Genomic DNA, 17,551 nt, shown 5'->3' with positions numbered 1-17,551 from the left:
TTCAGTACAAAAGCCCCTCAAACATTTCCGAGAAAGTTTGCAAATTTGAGCAAATAACAAAGTCTAACTGTTACCCACTGCCGGCCTCTTGAAACATCTCTGAAGTCTGCACAACCTTGATGGATGCCTTCTTGAAATTCTGTTGACATAATTCCTTCGCCAAAAAAGCTATAAAGTGAAAATTCCTACCTTGCACGCTTCCTCTACAATTTCACACTGGATTCCCTTCCTGTAGATCCCCGACGAATGCTGACGTAGAGCGCCGAAAATAAATTAATCGCTGGTAAGCTGTAAGGACGATTAGATACTGTTCCGCGCAACACCCCTAGTAACAGTAATAAATACAAAAGAAAAAAAAAAAAAGAAAGAAATTCAAGCTGGATAAAAGCTGAACCGTGAAGATTTTTGACCACAGCGGACTCACTGAAAATTTTTCGAAACGTCCCAAGTATTGAAATTAGAAATACAAACTAGAAATCTGCGGAAAAACCCAAATAATTATGATGCGATGTGATGTGTTTTTCCCGCGCTTTCCGCGGAAGTCGCTTCCCGCCACCAGAATTTGACGTTATGGCCGAGAGGACTTGGGTAGGAACTAGGCATGCGCTAAAGTGGCCATTACCGACAAGCTGTTCGTATGTTTTCGGAGGCCCGTTTCAACGATTCTTTTGCGGAAAATTAACTCTTGGCGATTGAGACGAGAATTTCGCTCCCTTTGAACAGCTTCTCACCTCACGGTCTCAAAATAGCTGCATAACATCCTTTTGCACGTTTTTCCTATCAGCTCACAAACTATATCCGCAGTAATCAGGCCTTACTGAGTCAAGATTTTGTCGGTCATGTCGTGTGGTTTGATGGCTGTTGGTTGTATGTAAGTGAAGCTATTTAAATTTTTACAATAGCTGTCCAAATTCCCGCGTGCTGATTGGCTCGTAGCTATTGACTATAAGAGTACAGACAAAAAAAAAATGACGTCAGATGTAACGCGAGCGCTTTCTCAACGAAAAAAATAGCCAATTCCGCTCGTACTTTTTCCATGTTATTGTAAAAAACAAATCGACGGCAGTTTTCTATGGTCTATACTCTTATAGACCATAAAATGACGCCAAATTTGGCAGTGAAACCACTCGCCTGCGGCTCGTGGTTCCACTTGAGTTTTGAACATTTTTTAACGTCATTTTATGGTCTATAAGAGTATAGACCATAGAAAACTGCCGTCGATTTGTTAATTAGAAGATAGGCAGTGTCTTGCTGTGTATCAGTCTCAGAAAAGTTTGCTAGGTAATTTTAGCATCCTTTACTTTGAAGTGCACCGCACACTGTCGAAACTTGGGGTGAAATACTAGACATTATTTCGCGTTTGTTTAAAATTGTGATTAACCCGTGAGCCAACAGGGAACTCAGCTGGCTTACTTACTGCTTAAGGCTTGGTTAAACTAGGAAACATTGTTTTGGAAGCAAATTTATTTCCCACTTTAGCAGCGCGGGAAACATATGTTGCAGAAATATATTTTGCTGCTCGGAAACAAGAAAATGGTTTTGCCTCAGATCAAAAAGATTTTTCCTTCCTGGACACAAAGTTTGCCTCCAAAACATATGTTTTCCAGTTTAGCCACCATGAAAGCAATGTTGACTAGTTTCCAGTGCTGCTCATTATAAAAAAATGTTTCCTAGCAACAAAGTCAGTTTATTATTATGCGCATGCGTGACTCTTTGTTTTCCTAAACAATGTTTCCTCGTTTAGCAACATCTTCTTTGCTTCCCGCTTATTTAGCCAGCCCGAAAACACAACAAGAAACAATCTTTCCTAGTTTAGCCATGTAGCTAATTTTATATCCCAGTTACTGTTAATAGAACGAGCTATTTATCAGTTTTCAAAAGGATCATTAGCACATACCTGTGGACTAAATACTCAGCCTAACAGCCTGTCTATAAAGTGGAGTGAGAAAGTGTTCGTGGTAGCATGGTAATTTACTGTCAAGTATTTTGGTTTTATATTCCAATCTCAGAGGAAAGCTTCATTAAGACAAAAGAAGCGCTGAAGATAAAAACCTTCAATAGAATCCTCCCTTATTGTGTTGACGGCGCCAAATCAGACTGTCTGGCAGTGGCCTTAACTACCGGCTTATCTGGCACGTTCGCATTTGCCTGCTAAATGGACTGAAGAGAAAACTTGGTGAGTAGGCTGTTATCGAAATTGTCAAAACTGCGAACTATTGAAAATAAAAAGAGAATTATTAATTTTGATAAAAACATTTCAAAATATGCTGAAAAAATATGTTACCCTAAGGGTCATTTGTTCTTAAATACAACTGACTCTTGTTTTTGTTGTAAGAATGCGGAAAAAAACGATCTGCCCAAAATAGTTTTATTGAGTTATATCTTCAGTTCAAAAGTAGCAAACGGCGAGGCCCATCCGGCTATACTTAGACACGTGAAAAGGTAATCGGAGTAATGCGTTACAGTATACTGAATGAAAGTATTTACAAATCAGTTTATGAATACATTAACTTTCAGCACACAAACGGAAGTATTTGACCAAAGTCAACCAGTTTTACAACTAAGCCAAATCTTCGATCTTAATACGGGGTAATGTTTTAAGATTATAAGTTATAACATGTGATTGTAGCGTTTGAAATTCGCTATGCTTTGCACTGTGTCCAAGGATGCACTGAAAATATTGATCTCGAATCAAATTAAAATCACATGTCAGAAAACCAGCGACTTTGTGTCAATAAAGAAAACTGTAAATATTGTTGTTCCATAGTACAGACTATTTAACACTGATTTTGGTTTTAATTCGGCAGTTTTCGTTTTAAATAAACGATCAGGAACAGTATGGGACACCATCAAAATACGTTGACCTTGTCCATTTGCCAGTCAATACGCCAGCATACCTGGATATCCGATTATTCTGAAAAATATTGTGTATAAACAGTTTCAGTGTTATATTTGAAAAGCAACGCGATGTGGTACTACATGTCACGGAAGTTCACAACAAGTGTGTCACGCTCGTGCGGTTATTTGATTGGATGAAAGTGTTCCTAAAATAGAGTTAATAGAGGACGAGAAAAATCTTGCATCTAAAGACGGAATAAACGCTTTTTTGGAGTTGAGTATTCGGATCGGGATCAGTCAATCGTTCTCTGAAGCATTTGATGCAATTTTACTCAAAACGAACTGATTTATGACCCGCGATGAAATATTTGTTCGCAATCGTCTCTTTCGCTGTTTTCGTAGCGGCACATGCTAACTCTACCGTGAAACCCACAAAAAGTAACAACGACGGAAAGAAGGCTCAGTGTAATGTGAATAATTACTTTTACGCCGGACTAAACACCAAGAAGATCGAGCAACAGCTGGCCGAAATAAGAGAAGAAATCAGAGCACTGAAGGGAAACCAAACTGGCGGTTCAGACGGAAAAGGTTTGTAACAGGATTTGCTGAAAGACAAAATTTTTCTGTAAATCGGTAACTTCTTCCTTGCTTAATTTTCGCTAAGAATGAAATGAAAGCAGATAAAAGCGGACGTTGAATTTTTTTTCTTTTCAAATCGTTCCAAACATATTGTAGTGATCTTCCTCCATTCAAATGAAACGGTTTACAATTAGGTTTAGTTATAGCGCTGGAGATCAAAAAAGCGTGTTAGTTTTACCTTCAGTTAGCTCTTGAATCCAAAGTCGCTAATATGTTCGCGTCTTTAAGTTAAATTTTATAACACGAAAACAGTTTATTTTTTTCTGATATATGTTCATTTGCTTTCAAAGGACATTAAAAGTTGGTGTAAGGCTAAAATTACTCTAAACGAAATTAAAAATTTGATTACATTTTGTCACAATTACAGTTTACAAGAACTGCGCCGAAGTTTATAAGTTCGGTAAACAGATCAGTGGAGTGTACAAAATCGATCCTGATGGTTCGGGTGAATTTGAAGTTTTTGTGATCAGAAAACAGCCGGTGGAGGTTGGACGGTGTTTCAGAAGAGACGGGACGGCTCTGTAGATTTCTTCCGCGGTTGGGCTGACTACAAAAAAGTTTTGGAAATCTCAACGGCGAGTTTTGGCTTGGACTGGACAAGATTCACCGCCTGACTGTTAGCAGCAGCAACAAGCTTCGCGTCGACTTGGAAGATCTTCATGGTTTAAAAGCATTTGCAGAATACAGTTCATTTGCGCTGACAAGCGAGAGAGCGAAATACCAGCTGAGTTTGGGTAGTTACTCAGGTACGCTCGTCATACCCTTTCTACTATAACATTTTATAATTATAGTAATAATTTCTTAAACAAAAGGTTTGATCACGGGATACATTGCATTTAGTAGGAAACAATCTGAAGGAGTATTGAAAATTTGATTGTTAAAGTCCATTTCACTACGTGCTATAAGAAAAGTTAAAAGTGAGTTTATGAGTGAGCGACAAAAACTGAAGGAGGAGGATTACTGTTAGTTGAAAAAAAACCACTTCTTTTTCAGGTTTTTTAAACTTTCTAAATAGTGAATCAGGTTGAATGAGGACCAAACATTTGGCTTGACAGGTTCGATGAAATTTTCAGTCTTCGTTTTACAAATTAAAGCAAATTAAAATTCACCTTGCGCGCGGTTTTTTTTTTCAGGAACTGCTGGTGATTCCCTCGGTTATCATCGTGGTTTACCTTGTACCACCAAAGATCGCGATAATGACAGTTACTGGCCGAGGAACTGTGCTTTGAATCATCATGGCGCCTGGTGGTACAAAAAGTGTTTCGTTTCCAATCTGAATGGTCTGTACCTCCGTGGTAAGCTGCACTGAACAGGAGTAGTTTGGTATCACTGGAAAAAAAACACCTATTCTGTGAAGAGGTCCGAGATGAAGATACGTCCAAAGGACTTTTGACATTTTTTGTCTCGTTCTCAGTTCACTTTCATTGAAGTTAAACATGTAACCGAAGGGAACTAGAATAAGGGAGGATTGACCGGTAGTGTATACTGGCTTAAATTTGTTGAAATCAGACAATATTTATAATCTCACAAGCGAACCAACACTGGACAAAAATATACTCCGGCGTTGGCACAATTAAAAATAGAAACTTCGTATGGTGCTTGCTTTGCAACTAGTGCAACTATTCTGTAAAGGGTATGCTTTAATAAACACCTTGAGTAATAATGGAAATTATCTGTGTTGTTTACTGTTTTGTTTTAGTCAGCTATGTTATTTTGCGCTTTCTTTAGTAAAATGACAAATATTGAAGGCGGGTTAAAAATCCTTGATGGATATGGCTGAATTCTTGACACACTGTGTCATTTCAAATTAAGCTGCTGGAGGGTTTTTTGTCAATGGTGCATTTTTTATGCTGTTTAAGATGTTTCTACCTTTTCAGTCTGTGGAGGAAATGCTAAATCAATGTGGCACACGCAAGCGATGTAAGCGAATTGCAAGTTATTTTGAGACACATTTATTGAAACATAACAGAGCACGCTCTCTAATTTTGCAAATACTGTTTGGAATGCGAAGAATCAGTCAATAAAAAATATATTGCAGTTGGTAGAAATTCAAAATTGAAACTCTAATTTTCAGTTAGGTAGATTCAATACAAAAACCCTCAAACATTGCCGAGAAAGCCTTTCTTTCAAGTTGCACATTTGAACAAACAACAAAGTCTAAATACCCACTAATGACCTCTTGAAACACCTCTGAGGGCTGAACAACCTTGATGGATGCCTTCTTGAACTTCTTTTGACATAATTCGTTCTCCGAAAATTCGGTGAAAGTTCTTACCTTGCCCGCCTCCTCTACAATTTTAAATTTGATTCCCTTCCCCTAAATCCCCGACGAGTGCTGGCGCGCGTAAAGCATCGAAGATTGATGAATCGCTGATTAGCTGTAAGAACGATTGGATTCTGTCTCGCGCAATACACCTTGTAAGAGCAATAAATAAATAAATAAAAAAACCCAAAGAAACAAGGAAATTCAAGCTACGTAAAAGATGGGCAGTGAAAAATTTTGGCCACAGCAGACTCACTGAAAATTTCTGGAAACGTCTCAAGTATTGAAATTAGGAATAGAAACTAGAAAATTGCGGGAAAAATCTAAATAATTATGATGCGATGCGATGTGTTTTCCCACGCTTTCCGCGGCAGTCGCTTCTCGCCACCAGAATTAAACGTTATAGCCGAGAGGACTTTGGTAGGAACTAGGCATGCGCTAAAGTGGCCATTCCCGGCAGGCTGTTCGTATTTTTTCGGAAGCCCGTTGCAACGATTCTTTTGTGGAAAGTGAACTCTTGTCGATTGAGAGGAGAATTTCGCTCGCTTTGAATAGCTTCTCACCTCACGGTCTCAAAATAGCTGTAAAACTATTCCTCAGTAATAAGGCCTTAATGAGTCAAGTTTTGCCGGTAATGTCGTGTGGTTTGATGGCTGTTGGCTGTAGGTAAGTGAAGCTATTTTAATTTAGAAGTCAGACAGTGTACATGTCTTGCATGCTGTATATATCTCAGAAGAGATAATTTTAGCATCCTTGCTTGCTTTGTAATCCACCGGCAGGAGCTTGTGGTGAAATACTAGACATCGTTTCGCGTTTGTTTAAATTCCAGTATTAAAATTCTGGTTAACCTGTGAGCAAACAGGGAACTCAGCTGGCTTAGTAACTGCTATTAAAAGGCCTGGTTAAACTAGGAAACATTATTGTTGTGGAGGCAAATGTTTCCTAGTTTAGCCGCGCGGGAAACATATGTTGCGGAAACAAATTTTGCTGCTCGGAAACAAGAAAATGTTTTTGCCTCAGATCAAAAACATTGTTGCTTCCCGGACACAAAGTTTGCTTCCGAAAACATATGTTTCCCAGTTTAGCCACCATGAAAGCAATGTTGACTAGTTTCCAGTGCTGCTCTCTAAAAATGTTTCCTAGCGACAAAGTCAGTTTCTTATTATGCGTATGCGTGACTGTTCGCTTTCCTAAACAATGTTTTCTCGTTAAGCCACGGGGTCAGCAAAACATTTTGTTTGTTTTCCGCTAATTTAGCAACCCCGAAAATATAACAAGAAACAATGTTTCCTAGTTTAGCTTGGCAGCTAATTTTATATCCCAGTTACTGGTCATAGAACGAACTATTTATCAGTTTCCTAAAGGATGATTAGCGCATACCTGTAGACGCAATACCGACTGAGCCTAACAGCCTGCCTGTAAAGTGGAATGAGAACTGAAATGTTCGTGGTAGCATGGTAATTTGCTGTAAAGAATTTTGTTTTTTTTTTTATGTTCGAATCTTAGAGAACATTTATTAATACAAAAGAAGGGAATTGCAATAAAATCTTCCCTTGTTGGGTTGACGGCGCCAAATCACACTGTTTGGCAGTGGCCTAAACGACCGTCTTTTCTGGAACATTCGCATTCGCCTGCTAATTGACTGAAGAGATAACTTGGTGAGTAGGCTGGTATCGAAATTGCCAAAACTGTGACTTATTGAAAATAAAAAGAGAATTATTGAGTTATGATAAAAACATTTTAAAATATGCTGTAAGAATATGTTACCCTCGGGGTCGTTTTGGTCTTAAATACAACCGACTCTCGTTTTTGTTGTAAGAATACGGAAAGAAACGATCTGCCCGAAATAGTTTTATTGAGTTATATCTTTCAAAAGTAACAAATGGCGAGGCCCGTCCGGCTATACTTAGACTCGGGAAAAGGCAATCGGAGAAATGCATTACAGTATACTGAATGAAAAATATTTACAAATCAGTTTGTGAATACATTAACTTTCAGCATATTTGACCAAAGTCAACCAGTTATAGAACTGAGTCAAATCTTCGATCTTAATACAGGGTAATGTTTTAAGATTATAAGTTATAACATTGTAGCGTTTGAAATTCGTTATGCTTCGCACTGTGTCCAAAGATGCACTGAAAATATTGATATCGAGTCACATTAAAATCAAATGTCAGAAAACCAGCAACTTTGTGTCAGTAAAGAAAACTGTAAATATTGTTGTTCCATAGTACTGACTCTTTACGGCTAATTTTGGTTTTGATCCGGACGTTTTCGTTTTAAATAAACGATTAGGAACAATATGGGACACCATCAAAATACGTTAACATTCTCTTTTTGTCAGTCGATACGCCAGCGTACCTGGATACTCGATTATTCTGAAAAAAACTGTGTATAAACAGTCTTAGTTACATTTGGAAAGTAACGCGATGTGGTCTTACATGTCACGGAAGTTCACAACATTTTAGTGAGTCACGCTCGTGGAGTCATTTGATTGGGTGAAAGTGCTCCAAAAATAGTGTTTAGAGGACGAGAAAAATCTTGCTTCTGAAGACGAAATAAAAGCCTTTGATGCGATTTTATTGATAACGAACTGATTTACGACTCGCGATGAAATATTTGTTCGCAATCGTTTCGTTTGCTGTTTTCGTAGCGGCATTCGCTAATTCTACAGTGAAACCCACAAAAAGTGACAACGACGGAAAGAAGGCTCAGTGTAATGTGAATAATTACTTTTACGCCGGACCAAACACCAAGAAGATCGAAAAACAGCTTGCCGAAATAAGAGAAGAAATCAAAGCATTGAAGAGAAACCAAACTGGCGGCTCAGACGGAAAAGGTTTGTAACAAGATTTGCTGAAAGATAAAATTTTTGCTTGTTACATTTTCCCTAAGAATGGAATGAAATCAGATAAAAGCGAACCTTGAATTTTTTTTCTTTTCAAATCGTTCCAAATAATTATATTGTAGTGATCTTTCTCCGTTCAAATGAGACAGTTTACAATTAGGTTTCTTTATAGCGTTGAGAATGAAAGTCGCAAATGTGTTCGCATCTTGAAATTAAATTAGATGACGCGAAAGAAGTTTATTTTTCTCTGATGTTTGTTCATTTGCTTTCAAAGGACATTAAAGTTTATGTACTAGAGCTACCCTAAAATAAGAATTTGATTACATTTTGTCACAATTTCAGTTTACAAGAATTGCGCCGAAGTTTACCAGTTCGGCAAACAGATCAGTGGAGTGTACAAAATCGATCCTGATGGTTTGGGTGAATTTGAAGTTTTCTGTGATCACAAAACAGCCGGTGGTGGTTGGACGGTGTTTCAGAAGAGACGGGACGGCTCTGTAGATTTTTTTCGCGGTTGGAATGACTACAAACAGGGTGTTGGTAATCTGAACAGCGAGTTTTGGCTCGGACTGGACAAGATTAACCGCCTGACTGTTAGCAGCAGGAACAAGCTTCGCGTCGACTTGGAAGACCTTCATGGTAAAACAGCATTTGCAGAATACAGTTCATTTGCTGTGACAAGTGAGAGGGCCAAATACCAGATGAGCTTGGGTAGTTACTCAGGTAAACTTAAAACGGATTCAGATTAAAGTTTATGACGTAAGAAAGAAATGAGAAAGGACTCTTATTCAGTTGACGGTTAGAGCTGTTAGTAGACTATATTGTTCCTATAAATTAATTGTTTACCTGAAATTTTAATCCCGAATTGAAAATGTGAACTTTTCTTGCTTGTTATAACCTCGAAGAGATATATGACAAAACCGTAACCCACTTTTAATAATGTTATACCTCACTGAGGCCTCAGCGGCATGTTGTTAAATGAATATAATTCATATATAAAAACATCGTTGCTTTAACTACGAAAATACTCGGACTTATAACTTTCGTATGATAAACTTCGGCCAAAAAGTTAAGAGTTTTCTTTTCTATAAATATCGCACACGACGTGCAAATCCTCTAGACAGTTCAGGTTGATCAAAACAATCTACAGAATATGTTGTGTCCAAACTAGAGTAACGAGTGTATAAAAACTGATCATGATTGTTAGCGTGGTCGCTCATTTTATCGTCCTGATGTTGCTCCAATACACTTCAAACCTGGCAGTTCGAAAAAAGCGATAATTAATTATATTAAATTTTTCGGACACAACCCGCAACTTTGCTGCAGTTCAGCTACGAGAGTATTAAAATCAGGATAAAATTAAAAAAAAAATAAAGTTATACAAATTTCGCAATTTTTATTTCACTCAGTACGATAAAAAAAGTGAGTGTACAAGCTACTGAGTAAATAAATGCGTAAATGTAAATAAAACTTACAAGCTCAAATTTGGTATCAAAAGCCCTGTGTCAGCCCGTAGCGATTTGTTAATGCGTAATTCTTTCACTAGGGTAAAATTATGCAAGCTTTTTGTTTTCGTTTCTAAGGCACTGCTGGTGATTCCCTCGGTTATCATCGTGGTTTAGCATTTTCCACCAAGGACAGGGATAATGACAAGTACTCAAGTGGAAACTATGCCTTGAACGATAAGGGCGCTTGGTGGTACAACGGTTGCCATCATTCTAACCTGAATGGTCTGTACCTCCACGGGAAGATTGATGGCAAAGGAATGGTGTGGTACCACTGGAAAAGTAATAGCTACTCTGTGAAAAGGTCTGAGATGAAGATACGGCCAAAGGACTTTTAAAATTCTTTGTTGCCATACTCAGTTTATTTAGCCTGAAGTGTAACATGTGAACGAGAGAATTAAAGGCTTGCATGGGTATAAGGGAGCTTTTGCTGTGGTGTTTAAATGTATTTTCTCTAAGCAGGTAATATTTGTAATCGGCCCACAAGCGAACTTTTACACTCGACAAAAAAATACACTCCTTGGCACAGTAAGTGTTCTTGTTTTAATAAAACAACTGACAGAAACTTGATTAGTTTTAATTAATCAAGTTTTAATCAAAAACTAATCTTTATTACCTCTTGTATCATGGACTGGCTCACAGATAGCAGAGGCGGGACAGTCACAAGTCAATTGGAACAGAAACAAGATAGAATTCTTTTTTAAAATAACTGCCTGATCGTGGTTTTTGTGAAGGGCTGACTTTTCCTCCATTTTTCATTCAAAAAGATATTCTCTTATCAAGTTAAATCAGCTGCCATAACCGGTTTGTCAATTCAACAGTAAGAACACCAGTATTATCTGTTAGGAGACTTAAATTACGTTTCAAGCCAACACTCCAGACCTGGAAAAAGTAACTAAAATGCCTTTAGTTGAGTCAAGAGCAGTTCTTTTTTTGTTCTGTAAGGGGGATATTTTAATAAACTCCTTGGGTGATAGCGGAATTAAACTGTGTTATTTCCTGCTGTGGTTTAATCAGTGCTGTTATGTCACGCTTCCTCACGTAAACTGACAAATATCAAAACCGAGTTGAAAGTCTAGCTTTTAGGGATTTGGGTGAATTATTGACGCACTATAGTATTTCAATGAAACCAATGGAGGCTTTTTTCTCTGAGGTGTTGTTTATTATGCTGTTCACAATGGTTTTACCCTTTCAATCTTTGGATGAAATCCTAAAGTGTGATCATTCAAATGAAAGCTACTCAGCAGTACTTTCCTGCGGTGTTGTTTATTATGCTGTTCAACATGGTTCTACTTTTCAGTCTATGGATGAAATGGTGAATCAATATCAAGATCGTGCGACGCGCAAGCGATGCAAGTGAATTCCGGGTTATATTGAAGAGCATTATTGTATCAGAACTGAGCATGTTTTTCGCAAATTTTGCAAAAGCTGTTTGGAGTACGAAGAACAAATCAATTAAACTATATATACATAGTGCAGTTTGTACAAAATCAAAACCAAAACTGGAACTTTCTGTTCGGATAGATTACCAGAAGCCCTCATAAAGCATTTCCAAGAACGTTTAGTGCATTTTTGAGCAAAAGTCGAGAATGACATCATTGCCCACTGACGGCCCGATAGACGCCTTCTTGAACTGAATTCGACGTAATTCGTTCATCAGAAAAGCTAAAAAGTGAAGATTCTTACCATGCTTATACGCTTTCACTGCAGTTTTGTATTGGATTGCCTTCCCCCAGTTCTCCTACGAATGCTGGCGTAGAACGAACCGCTGATAAGCTGTTTTGCCAATTGGATGATGTCTCGCGTAATACACCTTGTAAGAGCAACCGTGAATAAAAAAAAAAGAGAAAGAAAGAAAGAACTTCAAGCTGGACAGTGAAAAGTTTCGACCACAGCGGACTTGATCAAAATTTCCCGAACCGTCCGAAGCATTCAAATTACGAGTAGAAACTAGAGAACTGCGGAAAACTTTAATAACTATGATGCGATGTGATCCGTTTTTCTCGCGCTTCCCGCGGCAGTCTCTTCCCGTCAAAACTGGAGATTGCCATTATAGCCGAGAGGACTTGGGTAGGAATTAAGCATGCGCAAACACGGGCATTTCCGGCAGGCTTTTCGTAATTCGAAGCCCGTTTCAACGATTCTTCGTCTTGTGGAACTCTTGTCGATTGAGAGGAGAATTTCGCTTGCTTTGGATAGCGCTTTAGCTCACGGTCTGAAATAGCTCTATACAATTTTTTCCATGCATGGTTTTCGTATCGGCTCACAAACTTTTTCTGCAGTAATCAGACCTTACCGAGTCAAGGTTTGCCGGTCATGTCGTGTTGTTCAATGATGTTCGTTGGTAAGTGAAGCTATTTTAATTTAGAAGGTAGGCAGTGTCTTGCTGTACATATCTGAAAAACGTTTGCCAGGTAATTTTTAGCTACCTTGCTTGATTTGAAGTGCACCGCACACCGCTGTAGCTTGTGGTGCAATACTAGACATTTCGCGTTTGTTTATAGTTCTAGGAAATTATGGTTAACCTGTGAGCAAACACAGAACTCAGTTGGTTAAATAATTTCTCTAGCTTTGTTTTAATCTTATTTGCTTGTAATATAATGAGTTTCCAAAATGATGATTAGCGCATACCTGTAGACACAATATTGAGCGTAACAGCCTGTCTATAAAGTGGAGTGAAAAAAATGTTCATTGTAGCATGGCAATTTTCTGTTAAGAATTTTGTTTTTTTATGTTCGAATCTCAAAGGATAGCTTCATTAATACAAAAGAAACACCGAAATACACCGCGAGGATACAAAATTGGCTATCGTGTAACCCGTTTCAAGTGTAAGGGGTGTAGAATGTCAATTGAACGTAATCCATTGGATTCTGATCAATTTAGTTCGGGTGCCGAACTCAATCGAACACAATCTGATGGATTGGCCGTTCGATTTGTTCGATTGAGTTCGATTGGTTCAGAAATCGAACTCGCACAAAAGTAGGTGTTCGATTTCGTTCGATTGCCAAACTCAATCGAACTCAATCCACGGATTAAGTTTGATTTCGTTCGATTTCCGAACGTTCGATTTATCATGCCGGGTTAGATATCACCTACAGGCACCGTTTAAGAAATAAAAAATGAGAACTTAAAATGCGTTTATAAAACAATTCCTGGTTAGGTCCATAAATTGTGAGTCGTTGTTGCAGAAATTGCATGTTATCTATACTTTTACATGTAAAGTATAACATGTATACCTGTACAACAATACATGTTTTAACTAAGCTCATATATTTTTACACTCATATATTTGTGTTGTTAATGAAGTGTTGACAGCTGATTTGTAAGATGGCTTTATTTTGCATTTGTCAGTTGCTGAAATCTCTGGTATTCCTGTTAAAGGATGTCGTCTTTCAGTCATCCACCTTCACATTGGTGTACAAAATGCGCTTTGATCGAAATAGGCTCTTTATCGGTCATCGTTGCAAGCTCACCTTTATCCTTTCTTTGCCGACCTAACAGTGAGCTTGCTTCCATTGTTGGGTCGGTATTTCGGTTTTTCGGTTTTGGTGTCTGTTGCGGTTTGCGGTTTTTCCTTTTTTTGCCAGTTTTCGGCCAAAATACGAGCGGTTCAGATTTGGTATCCGATTTGGTTTTCGGTTCTTCCTATTTGGTGTCCGGTTTCCCTTAGGCAATTATGCGCCTCGAGCGCGTGCGCTTGCCAAGACTTTGCTGCCAAGGAAGTTTTCGAATAGCCTCCTAACCCAGACGTTATTGGTCAGTTGTTATTGGGAGGAATGTAAGTTCCCTCTGACGACCAAAACAGTAAAAATACTGTGCTGGTTAGTTTACTCTGGGCATGTTAGACCATTTTACAGTCAATAAAGGTCGGCACGTGACTGATTGCTGCAACACTTCAATTTAATCTCCAAATTCACGTCCAAGTTCTCAAAATTCTGGATTTTTTACAGAGCTGTAGCTATAGCCGGGATAGCTTTCTGCGATCGCAAAATTCCCCCAAAGTCCCCTAATGAGATTCAATGAAGGATTTTTGTAAATTTTCCTAATTTAAACAGAGACTAGAAGATATGACGGATTCACGACCATTAAGCATCCACAAATACCGTGATGAAATTAATATTGTCTAGTCTGTATGCTCCACGTGTCACCAATGTATCAGATCGATTAGGGTTTTGGAAATTGGGGTGCGTAAATTTTCGGCTTTGTATCCGGTTTCCGGAATTTTGGTATTTCGGTTTAGCGCGATTTTTTTGTGCTGTTTTTCGGTTTGTAGTAGACCCCAATGCCCCCCTTCCTTCTCCTCACAGTACTGTTCTAAGGTCATAACAATGTATTGTTCGAAATGTACTATGTTTCCTTGCACTTTATCCAAAGATTTTAATCTCGAGTCAATTGTGTTAACTTTTACTTGTGGCCAGTTGATACACCAGCATAACTGGATGCCTGATTATCCTGAAAATACTATATACAAACAGTTTCAGCGCTAAACGACATTACCCAACATGTTACGGAAGTTCGCAGCATGCACTGAACATGTGAGTTACTCTCGTGGAGTTATTTGATTGGATGAACGTGCTCATAAAATAGAGGACGAGAAAAAGCTTGCTTCTGAAACATAATAACGCTTTTGGAGCTGAGTCTTCGGGATCAGACTATTTAATGTTATTGTACTGATAACAACTGGTTACAACACGCGATGAAATACTTGTTCCCAATCGTTTTGTTCGCTGTTTTCGTAGCGTCATTCGCTAACTCTACCGTGAAACCCACAAAAAGTGACAACGACGGAAAGAGGGCTCAGTGTATAGTGAATAATTACTTTTACGCCGGACCAAACACCAAGAAGATCGAACAACAGCTGGCCGAAATGAGAGAAGAAATCAGAGCACTGAAGAGAAACCAAACTGGCGGCTCAGACGGAAAAGGTTTGTAACAGGATTTGCAAAACACAAAATTTAGCTAGAAATTACCAACCTTTTCACTCCCTATATTCTCGCTAAGAATGAAACCAACTGATAAATGCGCGCGCTGAGATTTTTCGTTTTCAAATCGTTCCAAGATTATTGCAGTGATCTTTCTCTATTCAAATGAGTCGTTTTACAATTAGGATTTGTTATAGCGTTGGGGATCAAAATACTTTCACCTTCAGTTAGCTAGTTAATCAAAATGAGTCCTCCTAATGTGTTGGCATCTTGAAATTAAAATTTTATGACGCGAAATCAATTCATTTTTTATGATGGATATTCGTGTGTTTTCAAACGACATTCTTGGTGTACTAAACGTCCTCTGAAGCGAATATTGTTCACATTAATTGTATCAATTTCAGTTTACAAGAACTGCGCCGAAATTTATAAGTTCAGTAAACAGATCAGTGGAGTGTACAAAATCGATCCTGATGGTTTGGGTGAATTCGAAGTTTTCTGTGATCACAAAACAGCCGGTGGAGGTTGGACGGTGTTTCAGAAGAGACAGGATGGCTCTCTAGATTTCTTTCGCGCTTGGGATGCCTACAAACGGGGCTTCGGTAATCTGAACGGCGAGTTTTGGCTCGGACTCGATAAGCTTCACCGCCTAACTGTTAGTAGCGGGAAAAAGCTTCGCGTCGACTTGGAAGATCTTCCTGGTAACACAGCATTTGCAGAATACAGTTCATTTGCTGTGACAAGCGAGAGGGCCAAATACCAGCTGAGCTTGGGTAGTTACTCAGGTAAACTTAAAAGGGATTCGATCAGACTGAATTTTGTGATGCAGGAAAGAAATGAGAAAGTGTTAACAATTTTATTCAGTTGACAGTTAGAGTTGTTAGTTGGCTGTTTTGTGCCTATAAATTGATTGTTAACCTGAAATCTTAATCTCGATTTGAAAATGTAAACTTTTCTCGCTTCTTATAACCTCGAAGAGATATACTGATGAGCCCTCATATTCCTTCTTAATAATTTAATAGTTCAGGAGTGCAACAGGTTGTTAATATAATTCATACATGAATTATCGTTACTTTAACTATGAAAATGCTCGGACTTACAATTTCAAATATGGTATCAAAAGCTCTGCTTCAGCCTGTTTCGGTAGCGATTTGTTAATGCTTAATCCTTTCACGGAGGTAAAATTTTGCACGCTATTTGTTTTCGTTTCTAAGGTACTGCTGGTGATTCTTTCGATCATCATCGTGGTTCAGCGTTTACCACCAAGGACAGAGATAATGACAGTAACTCGGGCAACTGTGCCTTGAGTTATAAAGGAGGTTGGTGGTACAACAGTTGCCATTATTCCAACCTGAATGGTCTGTACCTCCACGGGAAGATCGATGGCACTGGAATGTCGTGGTACCGTTGGAAAGGCAACCACTACTCTGTGAAAAGGTCAGAGATGAAGATACGGCCAAAGGACTTTTAGAATTCTGTGCTGTATACTCAGTTTATTTACCCTGAAGTGTAACAAGTGAACGAGAGAATTAAAGGCTTGCATGAGTATAAGGGAGTTTCTGATGTGGTTAAAGTTTCATTTGAATACCGTAAAATTCCGAAATTAACAATCCCAAAAAGCAACATCAAATAATCATGGCCCCTAATAAATCTCAAAAGTAGCCCCCCCCCCCCCTCCCACATTCATTTTCATATAACCCCCCTAGTTACTCCTGATATTATGGACTGGCGGGACAGTCACACGTCAATTGGAACGGAAACTGATCAACGATAAAAATCTCTTTAAAAAAATAACCACATTTTTGCATTCAAAAACGAATTCTTGTTCCAACTTAATCTGCTTACGTTACCAGTTTCACTTTCTCAACATTATTACCTGTTAAGAGACTAAAAACATGTTTTGTTACGTGGGATGCCCTGAGGGGCATACCGTGTCTAAAAACGGGCTCCGTATCTTTTTTATTCATGGTGGCCACAAATCTGCACATTAATTTATTCATTAAACTCTGCCCCCTCCTATTAGGGATGTATTGTTCTGATTGTCTTCAACAAAAGCAGGCCAATCAAAATCCATTCTTGTCGCCTATATCGCGAGGGAGGGGACCCACTCACCCCTACTTGTGTGACGTCAAAGCATCATTTGATTTAGTCATTAAAACTGGATTAAATTGTGGCGCCATAATGTTAACATGTTGTGGACTCAAGTGTGCCTTTTTTCAAACGAAAAATTAACCGTTTTGAAGCGGTAAATCGAAAGGATAACTTTTAAGAAGCACTCGACATCTAAAACGGTGGAAATTGGAGAGTTCCTGGCGAAGGAATCGTGCTTTGTTACACGGAATGCCCGCATGGCAGGCCGTGTCTAGGTTTGGGTCGGGTATCTTTTTTTTTTCTTCATTGTAGCCACAAATGTGCACATTAATTTATGCATTAAAATATGTCCCCCCCTAGTGGGGATGTATTGTTCTGATTGTCTTCAACAGAAGCGGTCCAATCAAAATCTATTATTTAGGCACATATCACTAGAGAGAGGACC

General features: G+C 38.6%; 2 protein-coding genes and 1 pseudogene across 3 annotated transcripts; all 3 read left to right on the top strand.

The window, feature by feature from the left end:
* The first annotated feature begins 1,709 nt into the window (after nucleotides 1-1,709).
* Nucleotides 1,710-5,311, top strand: LOC146482045 (fibrinogen C domain-containing protein 1-like; annotated as a pseudogene). The gene is made up of 3 exons (XR_014864401.1): nucleotides 1,710-3,426; nucleotides 3,845-4,223; nucleotides 4,611-5,311. The product of XR_014864401.1 is annotated as a fibrinogen C domain-containing protein 1-like (transcript).
* Nucleotides 5,312-8,313: 3,002 nt separating this feature from the next.
* On the top strand, nucleotides 8,314-10,512 carry LOC146482044 (ryncolin-1-like). The gene is made up of 3 exons (XM_085108169.1): nucleotides 8,314-8,579; nucleotides 8,931-9,311; nucleotides 10,172-10,512. The coding sequence occupies exons 1-3, from the start codon at nucleotides 8,351-8,353 to the stop codon at nucleotides 10,429-10,431; spliced, it is 870 nt and encodes a 289-aa protein (XP_084964295.1). The 5' UTR covers nucleotides 8,314-8,350; the 3' UTR covers nucleotides 10,432-10,512.
* A 4,208-nt stretch (nucleotides 10,513-14,720) lies between these two features.
* Nucleotides 14,721-16,568, top strand: LOC146482043 (ryncolin-1-like). The gene is made up of 3 exons (XM_085108171.1): nucleotides 14,721-15,018; nucleotides 15,420-15,800; nucleotides 16,230-16,568. Exons 1-3 carry the CDS (start codon nucleotides 14,790-14,792, stop codon nucleotides 16,484-16,486), a joined length of 867 nt encoding a protein of 288 aa, XP_084964297.1. The 5' UTR covers nucleotides 14,721-14,789; the 3' UTR covers nucleotides 16,487-16,568.
* The last annotated feature ends 983 nt before the right edge of the window (nucleotides 16,569-17,551 follow it).

This window comes from Pavona decussata, unplaced genomic scaffold (genome assembly GCF_977016875.1).
Source record: "Pavona decussata unplaced genomic scaffold, jaPavDecu1.1 SCAFFOLD_48, whole genome shotgun sequence".
NCBI classification, from domain to species: Eukaryota; Metazoa; Cnidaria; class Anthozoa; order Scleractinia; family Agariciidae; genus Pavona; species Pavona decussata.
This window is presented reverse-complemented; position numbering and strand designations above follow the sequence as displayed.

Bases quoted from the DNA above. Each gene is read 5' to 3' on its own strand.
- LOC146482044 (XM_085108169.1), top strand. From the start codon at position 8,351: ATGAAATATTTGTTCGCAATCGTTTCGTTTGCTGTTTTCGTAGCGGCA. The intron at 8,580-8,930 runs GTTTGTAACAAG...TCACAATTTCAG, and splicing joins TGGCGGCTCAGACGGAAAAG to TTTACAAGAATTGCGCCGAA. The intron at 9,312-10,171 runs GTAAACTTAAAA...TTCGTTTCTAAG, and splicing joins GAGCTTGGGTAGTTACTCAG to GCACTGCTGGTGATTCCCTC.
- LOC146482043 (XM_085108171.1), top strand. From the start codon at position 14,790: ATGAAATACTTGTTCCCAATCGTTTTGTTCGCTGTTTTCGTAGCGTCA. The intron at 15,019-15,419 runs GTTTGTAACAGG...TATCAATTTCAG, and splicing joins TGGCGGCTCAGACGGAAAAG to TTTACAAGAACTGCGCCGAA. The intron at 15,801-16,229 runs GTAAACTTAAAA...TTCGTTTCTAAG, and splicing joins GAGCTTGGGTAGTTACTCAG to GTACTGCTGGTGATTCTTTC.